General features: G+C 39.3%; 4 protein-coding genes across 5 annotated transcripts; 2 read left to right on the top strand and 2 right to left on the bottom strand.

The window, feature by feature from the left end:
* Window positions 1–1,789: 1,789 nt before the first annotated feature.
* LOC110057546 (beta-2 adrenergic receptor-like) lies at window positions 1,790–4,157 on the top strand. The gene has a single exon (XM_020764138.2). It carries the CDS (start codon window positions 1,913–1,915, stop codon window positions 2,906–2,908), a length of 996 nt encoding a protein of 331 aa, XP_020619797.2. The 5' UTR covers window positions 1,790–1,912; the 3' UTR covers window positions 2,909–4,157.
* A 197-nt stretch (window positions 4,158–4,354) lies between these two features.
* On the bottom strand, window positions 4,355–5,129 carry LOC149103295 (uncharacterized). The gene has a single exon (XM_089274174.1). It carries the CDS (start codon window positions 5,108–5,110, stop codon window positions 4,355–4,357), a length of 756 nt encoding a protein of 251 aa, XP_089130300.1. The 5' UTR covers window positions 5,111–5,129.
* Window positions 5,130–7,983: 2,854 nt separating this feature from the next.
* Window positions 7,984–8,902, bottom strand: LOC149103294 (uncharacterized). Its single transcript, XM_089273934.1, has 2 exons — window positions 8,620–8,902; window positions 7,984–8,424 (listed from the first exon to the last, which is right to left on the bottom strand). Exons 1-2 carry the CDS (start codon window positions 8,652–8,654, stop codon window positions 8,025–8,027), a joined length of 435 nt encoding a protein of 144 aa, XP_089130060.1. The 5' UTR covers window positions 8,655–8,902; the 3' UTR covers window positions 7,984–8,024.
* A 117-nt stretch (window positions 8,903–9,019) lies between these two features.
* Window positions 9,020–19,587, top strand: LOC110057603 (bone morphogenetic protein 1-like). Of its 2 annotated transcripts, none has more exons than XM_089273914.1 (7): window positions 9,020–9,315; window positions 11,880–11,918; window positions 13,609–14,001; window positions 15,115–15,858; window positions 16,625–17,020; window positions 17,327–17,707; window positions 18,656–19,587. In XM_089273914.1, the coding sequence occupies exons 1-7, from the start codon at window positions 9,300–9,302 to the stop codon at window positions 18,844–18,846; spliced, it is 2,160 nt and encodes a 719-aa protein (XP_089130040.1). In that variant the 5' UTR covers window positions 9,020–9,299; the 3' UTR covers window positions 18,847–19,587. The 2 variants fall into 2 exon arrangements, with proteins under 2 accessions (XP_089130040.1, XP_089130039.1); XM_089273913.1 differs by having other exon boundaries at window positions 9,021–9,315; window positions 13,606–14,001.
* Window positions 19,588–19,914: the final 327 nt, after the last annotated feature.

The raw sequence follows: 19,914 nt of genomic DNA, 5'->3' as shown, positions 1-19,914 counted from the left end.
GAAACAAGGAACCAGTTTCCTTTTATTAGTCAGTTAGCTTTAATAAAGAAATGGACAGCACACAAGGCAAGGAGAATATATTTTTTATCACGGTCGGTTTCAAACCGACCCACTGACAGGTGCCTGAAAGACAATTTTCTTATAACCTTTCTGTTTTCTTTTCGGAGTCTGCTGGGTAAGTCAAAAGTATCAGGGGCATTTTAGAAGTCATCTTGCCTGACGTTAAGATGTAGATGTTCCATAGAGTATTGTATGATTTCTCGTTGGAGTTTTCACTCTCTCCTCAGTTTAGAGGCTCTTAATCATATGAGGAAAGGCGTCTAATGATATTTAGTGCGAAACCGATTTGTTCTCGTTTCACTGCAAAGTGATTAAAAAAACAAGAAGAGGCTTTGTACTCTCTCTTTCAATCGTGCAGTGCGTACTTTTGGTTCCCAATCTTCTTACGTGGGAGTAGTACGTGGGCGATAATGAATTAAATACAGTGGTACTAAAGTATTTAAGTTCAGTTGACGTTTGAAACGGAAAAATAGCACGGCAGAATTTTTTGGCAACGGAACAACTTCCGTTTTAACGAAAGAAGTAAACTTATCTAACGTTTTGTTCAGGCGAGACCAATCATACGTCAGTCATTTGAAATGTCCGATAACTTAGATAAGGCATTACATATCCCATTTGGTGTAGATAAAAATTACGAGGTTGGCTTTTTTTCGTTCACTTTCTAAGTATGCAAATCAAATAATGTTTGGGCGTAATCAAGCATTTCTTTAAACCCAAATGTAAAATAAAATGGCTGAGCCAAAGTGATCAATTTGTCAATGATGAATTACACAGGAACATGTCATTCACTCGACAGATCAGGGCGGAATGTGGAAGTTTAGAGATAAGGAGGGCGAATTAAAAAAAAAAAAAATCAGTTCTTTTGATTTTTCCACTGGAACCAGTATAAATCAATTACAAGATACGTAAAGAAATTACGAATAAATATATTAATCGAAGCCTATCATGCAAAAACGCTCGGATTTTTTTCATTAACATAAATAAATCATCTTAATTTCACTCTGAGGTCGACGCTAAATTAATAGAAACCTAGCATAATGTCACTGTGGTAAATAAAGCATATAATGGAGTGACGCCCTGGGTGTATAGTTTTTCAATACCTCAGAGCAATCCAGTGTATTTATATTATTAGGGATTCTCTCAGTTTAGTACAAGACTTAAAAAATAATTTTTTTTAGCCAAATCTTTGAATTGAATGACGACACGACTCGGGGATGGTGAGCAAAAAGCCACCTTGGATCTATTATGAAAGCCGATAAGCATATTTCCCTATCTTATAGGTCTTTAACTGATGTAAATAGATGAAGCTTCAAATTAGTCATCGTAAATGGTTGCCTTATCTTAGTTATCGAGTGTTGTAATTGGGTCTTAACATAGAGCGTCCTTTCACATGGGTATAGCGTCCGCTTGACGATCAGAAAAGTGTTTTATCTTTTAAAATGCTCATTCAAATTGAAAGTTCTCGTATTTAGCACCTTATTACGGCCATTGAGCGACTGTGTTGATTTTTGTTGTCAACGTAATTAAGCAAGGCGAGGCAAAATAACTGATTGTTTAGTCTACGCTAGGAATCGAAAATCCATTAATTCTTGGTTGAGTGCCATGAATATGCCGTAAATGCGACTGTATGAAAACAAATTGGAATAATCTATAATGGAACAGTTCAATCAAGGCATTCAAGCGATCAAAAAGCACTATCTTTGCTGGAAAACAGCGCAAATTATGGTAGAACTTTACCCATGAGTGGTTGACTGTCTCCACAGAGAGCAGCTGGGATCTCGACCGAAATCACGAAAAAGGACTTTTCAACCGTTGTCGTTATTATTTCATAACGACTGTGCGCGAGTACAAAATGAATTCGAGTGTAAAATTTTGCGTTGATTCGACTTTGTCAACAGAACTGGCTCGTTTCAAACTTTCTCCGAGTGTTTACCACATCCTAATGGGCGTATGTATTGCCAATGGTCTTTTATCGCCCTTGGCAGTATTAGGGAACGGGCTTGTACTCGTGGTAATCTTGAAGTTCTCGAGCCTGTACACCAACTCAAACATTCTGATATTCTCGTTAGCTACGACTGATATTCTCGTCGGGTTAGTGGTACAGCCGTCATTCTTGGCCTACATTGCCAGCAAGATCAAACTGAATTTCTCCTGCGAGGCACTCATATCTTACTTATTTACCGAGATTTTCTGCCTTGGTCTCTCCATCTTCATGCTCTGCCTTGTGTGCTGTGACCGATACTTTGCAATCATGTTTCCTTACAAGTATCTCACCTACGCCACGAAGACCAGAGTGATTAAAATAGTTGCAATTTGTTGGGGTACGTGGTTTGCGTTTAACGTTATCTGCAGAGCACTGAGGGTGAAAAACGATGAGTTCTTCTCACCCGTCGCCTCTGTTGTTATCTCTGCAAGTTTCATTCTGAACATCATTTTGAATTTCAAAATCTTCAGAGTTGTCAGGCTTCACAAAAGGCAAATTCTCTCCCATAAACAAGCCACGCTTCCCCGCGGGAAACTCGAGAGATCTGGACAAGACAAGGATGTCCCGAGGGCGCGTTTACCCGATACCCGCCTAGCTATCACAGTGCTGTTAATCTCTGGAGTGTTGATACTTTGTTACTTGCCTCTTATGCTGACCTCTGTCGCAGACATGATTGTAGATGAAGACGACTTGTTCGATCACGTGATTTATCCATTAGTCGAGACTGTGGCATTCTTAAATTCTTCGCTAAATCCGTTTCTTTATTGCCTGCGGTTCAGGGAATTAAGACGCAAAGTTGGTCAGGTTTTAAGGATGACGAGCGGTTCAAAGAACAATCTGCGTCATGTTGATGGCTCACACTGAGGCATCAAATCTACGTTTTAAACTCTACTTTTCGTTACAATAACTTCACAGTCGATCAGTTATAACAGACCAGAGGCCCCAGTTCCAGAGGTAAATCGTTATCCGGTGGAAAAGCGAATTTTTTTTTTCAAAAAAAAAAAAAAAAAACGCTTTCTACCGGATAGTGATTTCTTCTGGGGGTAGCGTTAGTATCATGAACAACTGTGGACAAAGTTTTACCACCAGTTCCATATGCAATGGCTGGTTCGAAACAGAAGCCTAGGCTCGCTTGCAAGTGTATAGAAATAAAATTAAAATAACTGAAGGGCCCATTAACCGATCTTTTCGAGCCGTTGCTAAGGAAAATTTATTCTCATATAACATCATTTTAGTTAGTTAGAGTTATTTCCTGTTTTTCATGATCAGTAGTACAAGTGATGACGTCATCAGGCCACGCTCTTGGTCATGTGACTAACACTGAAAATATACAAAGGTTCCCAGGTAAATTACTTTATCGGGATTTTATTCATTGATTTAATATTTTAATTTAAATCCTCGTTACGCTATGCATAGATTTTGTTTCATTTCTAAAAGGTCAGATTTTGAGAGAATTTCAAAATATTGAAAAGTTCGTAATTATCTGAAAAAGGCATGATTTCGAAAAAGGAGTGCATAGCTATGTTTCCAACGTTGGCTTTAATCTAAATTCGTCAAAAAAGGCTGAAGTTAATGAAAAACCGCGTTTTCTTTAGCATTTAAAGAAACCGGAAGTGCGCCCCATATCTATTGGAAGTTACCTTATCAGCGCGTGCGCAATTTACACTACCAGCGCACTTCGGTAAGATCAAACAAAGCCACATGGAGTTAATTTTCCTCTTTCTGTTGCTCTTGTTTTTCTCTCTTTCTCTTATTTTGTCTTTGTTTGCACTTTTTTTACTTTGCATTTTGTGAAAAACGAAGAAACACATCTAAAATGTTTCACTTATTTTGTCTTTGTTTGCACTTTTTTACTTTGCATTTTGTGAAAAACAAAGAAACACATCTAAAATGTAAGCGAATATGCAAGTTATTGAGTTGTTTTTATTTTCCACGCTCAGGCTGACGTGAGTGACCGGAAGTAAAATTTCACTTCCTTAGCAACGCGCGCGAGCGCGCGCATAAATCGGTTAATGGGCCCTTAAGGGAGTCGCATGACTATGGGACTGATAGGGTGAATACAGTCCTAGTTGGGAATGAACTGTGTACTTTATACATAAAAAAATCTAGCCGGCGTTGTGATTGTTAAATATTCTCCACCCTCACCCCTTCCACATCCGTCCATCTCACCTTTCAACTTTTCTCATGAGTGATTGAGGTTATTTATTTATTTATTTATTTATTTAACATTTCTTTATACACGGTTAAAAATCATCAGGTAATACTAATATTTAAAATTAATACTAATAAACTACCAATAAACAGTCCATGCTAAATACTAATTAATAAAATTGAAGTAGTAAATCCTAATTTAAATATTAAACTAATCCTGTTTTCAATGAATGCCGTGTCTAACTTTAATTTGCTTTTAAATTGATTAAAGGATTTTATCACCCTGAGATTGCAGGGTAGGCTGTTCCAGAGAGTTGCACCACTGTAACTAAAGCTATTTTTCATATAGTTAGTTCGTGGATGAGGTACAACCAGTTTGTTTTCGGGATCCCTTAAACAATAGTGCATTCCGCTACGTTTTAGAAATTTAGACGATAGGTATTCAGGAACCAAGCCATTTAAAGATTTATGTACCATTAAGCCTTTCTGAATTTGACACTGGGTACACAAATCTTTCCAACCCAGTTGTCGTATTAGACCTTTGGCATCAGTATCATAACTAGAGGAAGTTAACACGCGAGCGGCGCGGTTCTGAAGCTTTTGTAGCCTGTCCGACAAAGTTTTACCGCAATTACCCCAGACAAGATTGCAATAGTCAAAATGGGGTTGAATTAGAGCACTGTATATATAAAGCAGTGTAGTTGGTGGAACAAAAGGCCTAACTCGTTTTATGGCACCGATCCCAGATGCAATCTTTTTAGACAATTTATCAATATGGGTTTGCCAAGTTAGGTTTTCGTCGATCAACACACCGAGCGATTTGACTGAGGAGACACGATTTATTGGAACATTATTAATTGAGAGCTCAAGTGTATCTGGAAGGGTACTCAATCTTTGTCTGGAACCAATCAACATAAATTCAGTTTTAGTCGCGTTTAAAGTAAGATTGTTAAAAGTAAGCCATTTGTTTAAATTACTTAGATCGTGATTTAGATTAGACTGTATAGAGCTCAGATCAGCTCCCGCATATGTGATGTGGGTGTCATCAGCATACATCCTAGGCTGACATGATGATAAGCAGTTGGGCAAGTCGTTAATGTAAATAAGAAATAATAGGGGACCTAGGATTGTTCCTTGAGGTACCCCACATTTTAGCGAACAGGTTTGAGAAAGAGAACCATTAACAAGACATCGTTGTGTACGGCTAGTTAAATATGAGTTGAACCAGTCAAGAGCTATTCCTTGAACTCCGTAAAGGTTCATTTTAGTTAAAAGAATTTCATGATCAACAGTGTCGAACGCTTTTTTTAAATCGAGAAAAACTACAGCATTAACATTTCTGCGATCGATATTAAACGCCCAACTATCGGTAGCTTCTAATAGAGCAGTAACAGTTGAATGCAATGAGCGAAAGCCCGACTGTTGTTTAGAAATTACGTCCTCTTTAGTTAGAAAGCTATATAGCTGGTCATACACGATCCTCTCGAATACCTTCAGTTAGCAATTACTGGAATGACTGAAATTGGTCTATAATTCTTTAGATCAGATCGCTCACCCTGCTTAAACAACGGAGTAGCTCTAACACATTTCTAATCGTCAGGAAATATATCAGAAGTCAAAGACTTGTTAAAGAGGTCAGATAAAGAGACCGAAATAAGATCAGTAAATTCACGGATTAATCTAGCAGAAATGTCATCGAGACCTGTTGCTTTAGATCTAGATAATTTGTTTAGATGAGAAAAAACAATATTACTGCTAGTTGGACAGAAATGGAATGTTTTGTTGTTACAAGTGATAAAGTTAGTGTAGCTCGAATCATCATTTTGACCTATTGGAGGTATTTCATTGGCAAGTCTGGGCCCGATTGTTGAATAATGGTCATTAAAAGTATCTGAAATTTCACTAGAATTATTGCTTACAACGTCATTTACTTTTAGTTCTTTCACAGTCTCATTGCTTTAACGGCGAGATGTAAGTTCATTAATTGTTTGTCAAGTTTTCTTAGAGTTGCCCTCAAATTGCATAAAAGCTTTCGAAAAATAAGATCAGCAGTTTTGATCCTATTATTTATTGAGTTTCGCAGCTTTTTATACTTTTCCCAATCGCATGGATCATTTGACTTAACAGCTTTTCTCTTGGCAGCGTCACGATCGCGCCTACCTTTCTTCAAGTCTGAGTTGATCCAGGGTGCCTTATGTGATCTAATACGTTTAGTTCTAAATGGAGCATGAATGTTGACAATGCTCAGAAATTTTACTTTCCAGTCAGTCCACAAAATATTTGGATCATCATAATTACAGCTCCAGTCTTGTTGATAGATATCGTTGCGAGATTTTCCACGATTAAAGTTTTGAAAATTTCTGTAAGATATGGTAGAATGCCCCTTTGATGGGAAATCGGGAGATAGTTTACGATAAACATAAATAAGGCTATGATCGCTGATGCCAATATGAGAGACACCGGAACAGACTACCCTGTCAACATAGTTCGTATAGATTACGTCAATTAATGTTGATGAGGATTCAGTTATGCGGGTCGGTTCAGTGATGAGTTGTTGGAGCCCATATAAATCAGATATTTCACATAAACGACGAGTATTCGTATCATAATGGGGAGAGGCCAAATTGCAGTTAAAATCGCCTACTAAGTAATATTCAAAGCCAAGGGAATCTAATTTACCGATAAGTGATTCAAAGTTGATTGGCCAAAGCGTGTCGTGATATATTCTAATAAAAACTTGGTATTGGGCAATTCAGAGTCGATTACTTTCTATAAACCCTTCCTGCCTGGCTATGGCAATGTGCCAGTCTTTACCCCCCCGAGGGGAAAAATCGAGGATGCCGCGACCAGGACGAAATATCTGCCCACCGTATCGCTATTGGAAGCGAAATATGCGCGCGCATACAGATTTTGGTGAGACCGCACAGCCAAAAATAGAGATTTACATATTTCAAAGCTAGGGAAAAGCATGTGTTGGACATATTCACTTTTTTACTCGGGCCTACGTAGGAAATTCCGAGTCTAAAGCCTAAAGCCGTTTTGTGTTGGTCGTCAAATGGGGGTCATGGTTCCCCGCGTTCCTTTGCGGGGAGCGAGGAAACTGGGGATGAGAATTGCTGCAGCGTGCTCGTGTGTTTCGCACCTGGGGTGGCCTCAAGCTCAGTATGTGGGTATTATTGCTATACGAAATAGTGACATACAGTGGACATACAGTGTAAGAGTTCAACCCTAATTTATTATACGGAGCGTGCATGGTTAGTAATTAGTCATGACCTCCGTTGTAAGAGATTGTATGGAAAATACTTCTGTCACTGTCAAGTGTACGAAATTGGTAATAACATTTTCGTCTGTCCTGTTATTGATCATGAATTTCGTCATAACATTTTCAAATGTGGATCCACGAGGCGATAGTCGAGTGGATCCGCAGACTACATCTGTCTGTCCGCTTATTGACAATGAAAAGTAGCGAATGAGCGCGCGAGAATTTCGACAGTTATAGTAAAAAAAAACAGCTTTGGTGTGACCAGCGGAAGCTCCACTAGATAATAGAGACCTTAAGCAAACACTTGAGGCGGTTAGGTGGAGGCGGCGATGGCCGCGCGGGAGTTGGGTTGAGACCGCCTCCTCTTGGCGCGAAATTAGAATATTAAGCTTTCGTAGAAGCGGCGGCGAGCAACGGCTGTTTTGCTTTCGTTTTCAGTTGTCCAATTTGACTTTGTTCGTGGATTTTACGAGCATAATGGCAACTTTTCGAGAAGTCCGAGACCTTCTAGCTGTTACATGCTTTGAGGACATCATAGACGAGGATGAATTTCTGTTGCTGAGGGATCTACACACGTCGAAAAATCTTTACTTTCCTTACGAAGACTGAATCAGCCTTTTCTTTACTAGTGCAACCAAGGTCACTGGCCTCTGCCTCCTCCCATTTTTCTGATATTTCTTCCATCAGAATATCCATCTCGCTATCTTCGATGTCAACTCCACTCAGTTTCGCCTGACTGTGATGTTTTCGTTTCGCCTTGAATTTGTCCAGTAGTAGTTTGAAATGTTCCTGTACGTTTTTCCGCTTCACCTGAAACTTCACGGAGGTTTCGTCATTCAGACGATCCGTGATGGCATTCCATACTTTTCCTCGATCTACAGTCCTTGGTTTGAAGATCCATGGTTCTGAAGTTCTGACTTCTTTCGCTAGGATCAAATCATGTGCTTCTGTCCACTCCATGATCGAGCTAGATGAGAGAAAACAAAAGCTTATTAAAAACAGGTCCTGTCTAACGATTCACCTTTCGGAAATATTCCAAAGTTATAGAGACAAATTGGAAGACCAAAATAGCATTTTGTACCAGCAAGTACTTGCAATCTAAAGTTTTAAAGTCTACAAGACGTGAACATCACTCGGAACAATGTGAATCCAGGAAACTCACCCATTTCTTTTGCTTTTCTCTCCTTCGCTTGCCATCTTTCTTCTTCACTCACACCTCCAATGTGAAGTGAGATTTTCGCTGTAAAGCAAACGAAATATCAAATATTTGCAAAAAAAAAAATACAAAGAGACGTGTCAAAAAACATTTTTTAACTTTATAAAAGAGTTTCTGTGTATTTTAGGTGCTACAAATGGGAAAATAAAGCGACCGTCTCTCGAGGCGGCCAAACCTACCTTTCTCGCCGCCGCCACTGTTGGAAGACGCGGGCAACACTCAACGTGATTATGCTAATTAACTCGAGAGCGGGAAATTTTACTTCCGGTTGGCGTCCACCTCGCCGCCTCCAGTGTTTGCTTAAGGTCTCTAATATCGCGGGCGATGTCGCGGGCGATTAAATACGACGGAAGCCTGGGTAAGAATGTTGTCAACTTGTTTTAATTACCAGAAAATGATTTTCTTTTCTGTGAACAACACTGTATAACGCCCTCTCAGACCTTCCTTTACGCATATTTGAAGTTTGAAAAGTACGAACTTTCGAACGAGTACATCTAAAACATGTGGTTGGCATCCAAACTGATTGCGTGACTTTTTTTGCTTGATTGACGCCTGCCGCGGAGGGCAGAAAGTTGCTCGAGTCTCGTGCCTCGAGCCTTCAACGATTTACACGCTTACAACCAGCGATGTTTCTCCTTTATGGTAAGTATACGTAAGCGAAATACTATAGATGTCCTAGAGTTTGTCAACTGAGTAGTTCAAGGATGAGGAATGGGTGTTTTTATGGCCATTAATATGTGCCCAAAGGCATGAAGAGGATTGAGTGAGTGAGTGAGTGAGTGAGTGAGTGAGTGAGTGAGTGAATGAATGAATGGGTGTTTGCGCTTACAGGCAATCACACTTACGCTGTAGGCTAAAATAGACCCATGTCGATCTTAATCTAACTCACCTTCGATTGTCGTTCGATTTAAACTTGGTTCAGTTTCGTTTGTTTTACCACTGTTTGGTGTGGTATCTGTAACACGAGTCCATTCTCTTTGGGTAGACTTTGTACTGCACTGTTCTGTTCTGCACTGTTCTGTTCCATTTGTCAGGACATAGTAAACTAGCTTAGAGAATTGGGTCACTGAGTGTATCGTACAATGTTTCCCCTCTTCATGGATGGACTCCTCAATTGTTAACGTGCTCTATTAAATGCCCACCTGACGTTAAGTTCAACTCCCCCCCTCCTTTCCCTCTCTTCGCTGCCCCCTGTCCTTCAATTTACACATGGTAATTTTCCTGTGCCAATATGAATCACTGGATATAGTCTCCAAATTTCTAAAAAAAGTATCTGAAACACTAATAAGACCTTGACTGGAGCTTGCCGAAGACATCTGTTTGTGTTGGCCTGTTGCCTGTTCAACTTTCCTAGAACAAAGGATTTTTTTTATTATACAGACATAAGTGTTTTACTGGAAAATACACCACTTGTAAAATTCATACGAAACCACATCCAGGACTCGAGTGGCATGTTTCCCTTATCCTCACTAGAAAAATGTTCGGCAACGTTCATGTGACCTTTGAACAAGTTTTGGAGAATCTTTGGAAATCTTTGTGAAATGGTCGGAATTCTTTGGAAAATCGTAAAAAATGCCGTCATCAGTATGTCTATGTAATAAAAAGAACATTACACGTCAGCTCAAAGATATGAATTTTATATTCTAGTGGCAAGAACAATATCTCACTTGTTCGCTGCACTCACTCATGAGATATTGTTCTTGCCACTCAAACATAAAATTCATATCTTCTCACCTCCGTCTAATATCCTCTATTTATTATATAAACACAAGTGTTTTACAAGAAAATACACTACTCGTAAAATTCGTAGGAAACCACATCTGGTACTTGAGTGGCGTATTTTCCATATCCTCACTAGTGAAGATATTGGTGATTTTACTGATATCAAGTTCATCTCTTAAACTGTACTTAAATTCGTTGGTGTATCATTGAAACATCTTCAGATCTTCCTCGAAAGTCTTCAGCAATCTTCAGTAATCTTCGGAAATCTTCGGAAATTTTCAGAAAATGTTCGGCAACGCTTGTGTGACCTCTCGGACAAATTTTGGAGAATCTTTGGAAATCTTCATGAAGTGGTCGGAAATCTTCAGAAAATTGTCAAAAATGCCGTCATCAGTATGTCTATATAATAAAAAGAACATTACACGTTATCTCGAAGATATGAATTTTATGTTCTGGTGGCAAGAACAATATCTCACTTGTTCGCTGCGCTCACTCATGAGATATCGTTCTTGCCAGTTATGTTCTTGTGAACATAACTGTGTAATATCCTCTATATATTTCACTGTTTGTGATATAAATCAATCAAGTTTCTCATTGTCTTAAAAGTTTTAGTTCTTGGCTTAAATGCACTGCTCTGTCTATGTTTTGACATTCCATGGACAGGCCAATAATTTGTGAATATTTAGATGATGCTAGGGGAAATCTGGTTCCCAGAGGTCACATTCCTTTTTCAGAAGGTGATGCAACTTTAATCACAGCAGTTGCTTTCTCTATGCGTGTTCAGAAACCATTATTGAACTTGGATTCATGCATGTATTGATGTAAATATCAAACTGGAACAGGAGTTTCTGGTTCCAATTTTTGATTTTGTCCAGAGTCCTTTAGGCTTTCAGTCACTTGTTTGAAAATGCTCAAAGGATGAAATGATGAACTAGTGAACTTCTCTGCTTCAAACCCTGTAGATGTAACTAATATTATTATCCAGCTACACTCAAAGTGCAAATATTGCTCTTGAGGAGGGTAGCAGAGGTACAGACTCCTTTTTATGCCATAAACTGGATAAGATTAAACATTTTGGCTTTTGAGCCTCCCCCCCCCCCCTTCAACCCCTTCAAAATATCCAGTGACCCTTCCTTGGAAAAAGGTCTGGATATTTCCTAGAACCTGATGTGCTCCCTCTTGTCCACATAGCTTGAGAGATGTACTCAAGAAAGTTGGGAGAATTTGAAAGGGTTTACCAGTAATATGTAAATCTTTGTCTGTGGCTTGGGCATAGATAAACTTTCAAATTCTTCTAAACTCTCTCTCTACCATACACATATTACTCTTGGCACCAAAGGGAATGCTTTGTAGTGTATATTTTTTATGCCCTAGTTCCAAGTATATAATAAATATTATAGTATAATTATATAATTTTAAGTCGCTGTTTAACTCATATAATATTAACATCAATCATTGATTTCTACACACTGTTCTGTCTTCAGGGTTTTGCTTGCTGTTGTGGGGATTGGCTTGTACTGAAGGTAATGTTAAAACTAATATCAAAATAATGTTCTAAAATGCATAGAAGAGTTTTAGATTTTCTTTAAAAGCTTTAGAGTTTTCTTATGTATTTTAAGAACATTCTAGCTGTGAACTTTGCTGTAAAATGCTATTTGCAGTGAGGAAACTGAACTGTGAACACATGATGGTTTTTCACATACTGTACAAGATTAGCATTTTTACAGTGTAAAAACACTGAAATACCCTTGTTAATATGAAGAGCCCTCATTCCATGGTCACTGAGATGTGCCAAAAAATGTCACATGCAACCAGTCTGAGACTTCTCACTGTAAAAACCCTTGTTATTAACATAATGAGCAGCTCAATTCAGAGATGGCAAGTCATGCATGATTTCATGGTATCTTTACTGCTGACAAATGCGAGTTAATGTTAGTTGAGCACTTCAGAGCATTATAGCAAAACAAAGTTAAAAAGCGTTCTGGGATCATGTGTACTAAAGGCATCTGTAGTCAAGTGTCAACTGATGCCCCCGATCGACCCTGGATTGACATCCTGATCAACACTTGATCAACATCTCTATCGATACTTGGTCAATGCTCAATTGATATCTTGCTTGACAATCAGTCAAAGTAAACTAATTTTCCCAGACACGCTATTGAGTTTTGATTGATATATTATGAGTTGGTCAGCGCTCTTCCAACTATTGACCAATTGTTGATCGAGTGTCGATCAACATGTCAATCTAGGGTCAATCTAGTGTCAATCGAGTATCGACTGAGATGCCCATTGAGATGCAGATTGAGTGTTGATCAATCAAGATGTCGATGGAGTGTTGATTGAGGGTAAATCTATGGTATCAATCGACTCTCAACCATGGATGCCTTTAGTACATATGATCCAATTTCTGCACAGTTGCTTGGTTTGGCGTGTACTCCTACTCGGACTTCCATATTCCAATTATTCCTTTATTTGCTCTTGTGCTTTACAAGCAATTTTTACTCCAGGGGAGTGGTGGTTTTCCTTTTGAAGTACTGGGTGTTGGAAATTAAGTCCTTCTACCCAACCTTCCCCTAAACATATATTAAACTTAAAATTACAATTAAAACATCAACACTATATCTTTCAGTGTGCAATACTTCTTGTGGTTAATCAAACAATGAGTCTCTCAGCCTCAGTTTCAGCCATCTCTTCAAGAGTGTGTCACTCAAGGAGATGTCTGAGGTTAAGGCCATGGCTCACGGTCAGGTACTTTATTTATGGCTTGTTGACATTCGAAGAAGAGAAGATATTTCAGCTAAAGGAGAAATGACGAATATCGGGTTTTTGACTAGTCTTCCAACAGCCCATTTCTAAATTGCCTTTTGCCTCTGTGTCAAAACGAGTCTTTGTGCGAAATCCTTCTTTTGAAACTCCGTTTCATCACACTTTCATTTTCGTGCAAATCAAACTCCTCTCCATATGAAAAGTTTTCCATGAGGACTTGTTTTGAAACAGAGACAAAAGACAACTCAGAAATGGCCTACTGATTTATTATTTTAGAAATTATACATCGAATTTAGTGCTTTTATGAAATTAGCATAAATTTTACTGTTGCTATTACTTTAAAACCTGTTCAACCCTACTTCAATGTGATTGGCCCTTTTTATTCCCTGTCACTGCAAGTTCTTTATTCCCAGCCACTTCAAGTTCTCTTTTTTCCTTTTACAGCAGGCCTTTCGCGTTGTTCCTCTAAGAATTCCCGTGATGTGAACATGAACATTTTGCTAGGAAATGCATCTGGTGTCTTCCAAAGCCCCGGATATCCATCCAGTTACCCGTACAAACTAATCACACAGTGTCGTTGGAAGATTATAGCTCCACAAGGAAAAATGGTACGCATGACATTTACAAGTTTCCAGCTGAACATGTATGATTGGGTTGAGTTCACTGACAACACTGATAATTGGAATCCGTATTTTATAACACGCAGTGGATCAGTGCCTTCATTTACTGTTTATTCAACTGGGCGTGGTCAACTTGGCGTTAAGGTAAAGGGTCTAAAAGGAGATACAGGAAAAACCGGCCCAGGATTCATTGCAACTTACACAATGGTTCCAGCCGCAGGTAAGACGCTAAATATTCCGGATATACTACGTGACGTAAATCTTGCGTTTACTTTATAAGCCAAACTGTGACTGTTGATTCGAATTTAGGGAAAAACGTTTTTACAACCGCAACTTCGACTGAATTATCTTTCTTTTTTTTTCTTGTGTTATTTTTGCCATTTATAAATATAATAAGAATACATCAATGTATATTATAGGCAAGGAAGCCCAGGGAAACTAACAAGGCTTCTTTGTTACCTTTCAAGGGATGTGTAAAACTAATTAACAACTGACCTTTTTAGCTTGGGTGGTTTGTTGCCCCATTTCAGACCATCTGATGATACCTTTGAGGATTCTCGCTGTCAAATATTCAAATAGTCGCATGTATATGAATTCACAATTGTAAGATGGGTAAAAGAACAATTCTTTTTTAGAATACCACGTGGTCTGTGATGAGACAATAAACCACCCAAGCTAAAAAATGTCTCTACTGCCAAAACGCACAGAATATTACCAGAAATATATATACTTAGTCGATGAGGCCGAATTACCCGAATTGTTAAAGATCAGAGGATATCCTGCAAGATTCTCAGCATGTCAGTTATTTGATTCTCTTGTAAATTGTGAACCAATCGTTATTTTTCCAGCTCTTTGCAGCGTTTTGACGTTTTGAAAGATATCGGACGAGCGTTATCGAATGCACTTCTAGATATTCAATAGACACATGAGTCTCACGGTATTAGCACGCCAGGAAACTGGTTTGACAGGTTAGTTGTAGTCGTCTTAGTAAACGTTGGTTCATAAATCTCGTTTTAGTCAATTTAGTGTGAAGTATTTCTGTAAATTTTCACTCGTTATTTGTATTTCGACTTGCCCACAGGTTCGCCAAAATACCACAAGACTCGTAAAAATGTAGCGTGACTCTCCACAGCAAAATGTCTAATAATCTATTTAGAGGGAAAGAACGAAAAAAAATGAAAGGAAAAATAAAACAGAAAATTAGGTCGTTCAGGGGATGGGAAACTCTATGGCGGATGGCCTTGGATTGTAGTGTCAACTGACTATGGTTCACTTCCCGTTATCAGTAAGGTTCAAATTGTGATTTGTTGCTCCTGTTGTTCTTAATATTTAGTTTCATCCGGAACTTGCAATCCACAAGAAAACACCACTGTCCACATGGCTGGTGAAGGAATGAGCTTTGCAACTCCGGGATTTCCCGAATACCGGGGGAAAGGGGCTTGCCTTTGGAACATCACCGTATCTCCTGGAAAGTTTGTGAAGCTTACATTTTGGAGTTTCAGGGCATCAGGATGCAAGCAAAACTATGCGTACGTTTTTGACGTAACAAGTTCCAAAAGAATATTGTTGGGAAAGTTCTGTTATAACCAAAACGAGAATGAGCAGGTTGTTTATTCAAAGGGAAACAATATGTTAGTTTCAGCTTTATTCATGGAGGGTGGCTTTGTTGCGACGTACGAGGCCGTTAGTAAACTCCCTGCCCCATACTCCTGTCTAAACAATAGGGACATGCATTTGAATAAAACGTCTGGTGAATTTGCAAGCTTCAATTATCCCCATCTGTACCCTAACGGAGCTAAATGTTCCTGGGCAATCAACGCTCCGGCTGGTTATCTCATCCAGTTGACGTTTCATTCCTTCAACTTGGAGAGTTCTGAAGATTGCGAGGCAGATTATGTAACAGTTAAACAAGGCTCATTCTATACTTTGGCGATGAGTGACCTGATTGGCAGATTCTGTGGTTCTTCTCTTCCCCCTGTTATTCGGTCAACATATTCAAATGTCTACGTGGATTTCGTGAGTGATAGATCAGGAGGATTCACAGGATTTCATGCAAGCTATACTGTATTCCCCGACCGTAAGTATTACCGCGGTCAAAGCGGGTTTATTTTTCGGTCAGATCTCTATGTTTCGAATATTTTCTTAGAGGTATTACAAAGTTCCAATCCAACTCTAGGAAACAGGTTTTGGTCAATCACATGTTGGGCACATAACAAATTGAACAGACTCCGTTCAATTTGTTTTTAATTATTGATTACGATCATGCTCCTAAAAGCATAAAAAGTTACTAGATTTTAGGAACACATGATCTGAGGGGAACTGACATTTTAAAGCTGCCTAAGGTCAACACCACAACCTACGGACCTAAATCGTGACGTTACCTAGTACCAAAGTTATGGAACCTGCCAGTCAGACAGAACTATCAGAACTTTTAAGGCCTTCAAAAAATATGTAACGAAATTGACCTTTTGGGCCTTTTAACCTAACTTTTTGCTTGTTATATTGATCGTACGTAAGATTATCGTTTTTACTTCTTAGCATAGCGTGTAACTATTTTTAGATTGAATTTTATGACCTGACTTAAATTTTTTAGGTGCTTGTCCTGTTGTATAGGGAAGATAACCTAGGCATCATTTGCTTCTCACTAGCCTCACGTATTTCTTTAACTCTGTAATCTTCTTTTTGAGAACGGTTCATTTCACTTTTCACTGAAACTGTTGTTCTTGTAGATAAATCCGAATTCCTTTTAGCTTATTTAAACACAAATCAGCACCCCACGTTACTTTCAAAATTATGGATCTCTCTCTGTGAAGAATTAAAGTCATCTCCACTTTCGTTGACAGCGGCTGTGGGACCGTGCAAACTCGACGGAGTTGATAACGTCATTCCTATAACTGGTGACACTGGAAAAGTTTTCTCGCCCCAGTTTCCTCCTGGCACTCCTCCTAGAAGCAAGATGTGTACTTGGATCATAACAGTACCGGAAGGTCTCTTCGTGAGGTTTAGCTTGATATCCTACAACTTTGACGACAGTGATGGGAATAGGAATACTACCCTTGAAATTCGTGATGGACAGAATTCATCAAGCGATTTGTTGAAGTTATATTCCGAATGGCCTTACACGACAGCGAATGAGGTCTTTTCCAGCGGCCGCCATCTTTGGGTTCAGTTCCAGTCTCCTAAGCCTGATTGGAGTTATATGTTTAGGTTCAGTGCAGTTTTTGAGGCAGTGTCACAATGTAAGCAGGGACATATCCGCGGGGGGAAGGGCGGGGGGGTCTAAAGTTATGGTAGGTCCTTGCCTTGCTCGAGTTAAGGGGATGAGGAGGATTCAGCCCCTTATATCGTCGATTAATTAGAAAATTTGGTGCTCGAGAAAAATTGGATTTGCAATTACAATAATTGCTTTACGTTCCTTTACTATTGCTTTGGCTCTTTTTGTTTTCGATCTGAATTTAAACGGTTAATTACACGTTGAAGTTAGTTTCAAGTGCTCGGTACAGTCTTTCAAATTCCTTGAAACAATGTATTTTTCGTGTTTTCAGTACCAGCTTCGTTCTCTTGCGTGGCAAGTAAACAAGTGTTCGAGTTAACTTCAGAGAAGGGATCTCTGGCTAGCTTCAACTATCCTCTGCCTTACGACCTTTATCCCGTCGATTGTCTCTGGACCATCACTGTGAACAAATACAAACAAATTGAACTGTCCTTCGATGTCTTCAATTTATCTGGCTCTACACCCAAGTGTTTAGATTCGGATTACGTGGAGTTTGGAAACGGCAATGCGACATTTGCGAAACGTATGCAAAGATTGTGTGGATCAGGAAAACCTTCTACTATAAAATCAAAGGATTCGGTGATGTGGTTTAGGTTCGTGTCTACCGGAAAGACGAAGTATCCGGGATTTAAGGCGAGCTACAAATCAGTAGGTTAGTATGAATGGTGTTTGTCGGATAAATCTGTAAGGACGCCTTTAAATACAATGTACAACGTGTAATAATTGTGGTTTGCTTTAGACATTAAAACATTTAAGTTGAAAAGTTGCAGAGCACGCTTCGATATACAGTGGAATCCCGCTTTACGGCCACCCCGTTAATAAGGTCACCTCGTTATTACGGCCACTTTATTCTGGCCCGAAGAGAAGTTCAGTCAGTCATTTTCTTATTTAAAGAACCCCTTCAAGACGGCCACCCCGTTAATTCGGCCAGATTTTTGTGGCCTGTTGGTGACCGGATTAACAGGGTTCCACTGTAGTGGATTAAGTTACTCTGGCTCTCGTTCGTACGTTATAGAGTAAGTGTGGGGAAAAAGTGAATTGACTGACTCCTGCTAACTGATCGACTGATAGACGAACTGACAGTTATAACTGTCTGACTCATTGACTGACGACTGCAGATCGTGTACCTGACTGATTGACTGACTGATAGACTGACTGATTGGCGGATTGACTTATGTAATGATTGACGAATGAACTGACCTACCGCCAAACAGAATAACAAACGGACAGATAGACAGACAGACAGACGGATATACAGACAGACGGCAGAAAGACAGACGGACAAGACAGACAGACAGACAGACAGACGGCAGAAAGACAGACAGACAGACAGACAGAGAAAAGTGTATTTTACTTTTACAGGCTAGAGCTAACAAGGACGAGAGTAGACCGACCGTGCGACCGACCGCCAGGCTGACTGACCTGGTGTCTGACCGACTGACAAAGTCAGTCACTCACTCACAAAGCAACAAGCTGTATTTGCAGGCTAGGCAAACCTGCGTCCCTAATGAAACAAACTTTGAATAGAGTATTCATTTAATTCCTGTGTGCTTATGTTGTCTTGCCATATCTTAATTCGTATCTCTTGTCATTTCCTCAGTGTCTACATTAGCCGTTCTGAAGATTGTGGCAATTTGTGTTGGAGTAATTGCTCTTTGCGTGCTGATCGGAATTCTAAGCTACAAATACTGGAAGTCCCGGCGAAATCGAGCTCGGTGTCCCATTGTTCTGAGATTGAACGGTGGCGAAGATCAGGGGACGCTTCTGCAAGATCAAGGCACGAGCCTGTAGCTTGTTTTAAAAGCGAAGGGAATGTCAGTTCGACTATGAAGTTTCTTTGAGTGTGAAACAATGTTGATTTCTGTATGCTTTCTTCAAGATTTGCGACGTGTATGAAACTTGGTATATCAATTTTTTTTAAAAAAATGTCTATTTAAAAGGGATGGTAATTTCTTTTGCTCGGCACATGTACACGGTTCATGTGTAGCCTGTCTACAGCCGCCCCCTCTCCTCAAAAAAATCGGGGAGAGAGGCGGCTGTACACAGCTACACATATGCAAATCACAACGTTTGCCTATTCTATTCCATTATTTATGAGACACTTGAAAGCGAGCTCATGACTCGCGCGAAATTTTCCTTTGAGTCTTGAAAACGCAGCGATGTATTTTCCGACTTCCCATGTACCACTCTACTCTATTGCCTATCACCCAATCGGATGCGAGTAAGTAACTCTTGCGAGTGTCCAGAATAAGTTTTTCGGACAAAATATTAAATTCCATGTTCAATACTAAATTCGATCTTTTTTCTGTAAATCCGTTGACGAAGTATTTTCCACGAAAGTTGGGAATCAGCCAACCTTCATTCACAAATTGTAGTCTAACTGAGAAGAGCACTTTTGTGTAATTTTTTTTTACCACACATGAGCAGCTGTTTAAGTCATTGAAATGTTAAGGATTTTTTTTTTGTAGATTTTCATGTATGGCAATCATGGTAAAGGTTAATAAACTATCGGGTCAACTTATTTATTATTAATCAATAGTTGTGCTATGTTTGATTACCTCCGATCACGGCTCCGATAGACTTGTTTACAAGAACTGGAGAAATCCGCGCGAGCTCATTGGCTAATTTTCATTGTCATTAAGCAGACAGACACAACGCGTCAACGAGTGAGAGCGGACAATTTGACAATTTGTTATTGTAAATGACGTCAGTTTTTCATGCGTCTGTTCTGTTATTGACAATGAATTTCGTCATAACATTGTCAAAGTAGTCTGTGGATCCACTCGGCTATCGCCTCGTGAATCCACAGCTACTTTGACAATACATGAACAGTAACAGGACAGACGCATGATAAACTGA

Source organism: Orbicella faveolata, unplaced genomic scaffold (assembly GCF_042242905.1).
Source record: "Orbicella faveolata isolate gen_17 unplaced genomic scaffold, um_ofav_v1 contig_35, whole genome shotgun sequence".
In the NCBI taxonomy this organism is placed as follows: Eukaryota; Metazoa; Cnidaria; class Anthozoa; order Scleractinia; family Merulinidae; genus Orbicella; species Orbicella faveolata.
Note: the sequence above shows the minus strand (reverse complement) of the source record. Positions and strands in the feature narration are given on the sequence as shown.

Bases quoted from the DNA above. Each gene is read 5' to 3' on its own strand.
- LOC149103295 (XM_089274174.1), bottom strand. From the start codon at position 5,110: ATGTTGATTGGTTCCAGACAAAGATTGAGTACCCTTCCAGATACACTT.
- LOC110057603 (XM_089273913.1), top strand. The intron at 11,919-13,605 runs GTAATGTTAAAA...TTCCTTTTACAG, and splicing joins GGGATTGGCTTGTACTGAAG to CAGGCCTTTCGCGTTGTTCC. The intron at 15,859-16,624 runs GTAAGTATTACC...TTTCGTTGACAG, and splicing joins CTATACTGTATTCCCCGACC to CGGCTGTGGGACCGTGCAAA.
- LOC110057546 (XM_020764138.2), top strand. From the start codon at position 1,913: ATGAATTCGAGTGTAAAATTTTGCGTTGATTCGACTTTGTCAACAGAA.
- LOC149103294 (XM_089273934.1), bottom strand. From the start codon at position 8,654: ATGGCAAGCGAAGGAGAGAAAAGCAAAAGAAATGG. The intron at 8,425-8,619 runs GTGAGTTTCCTG...TCTCTCATCTAG, and splicing joins GAGAAAAGCAAAAGAAATGG to CTCGATCATGGAGTGGACAG.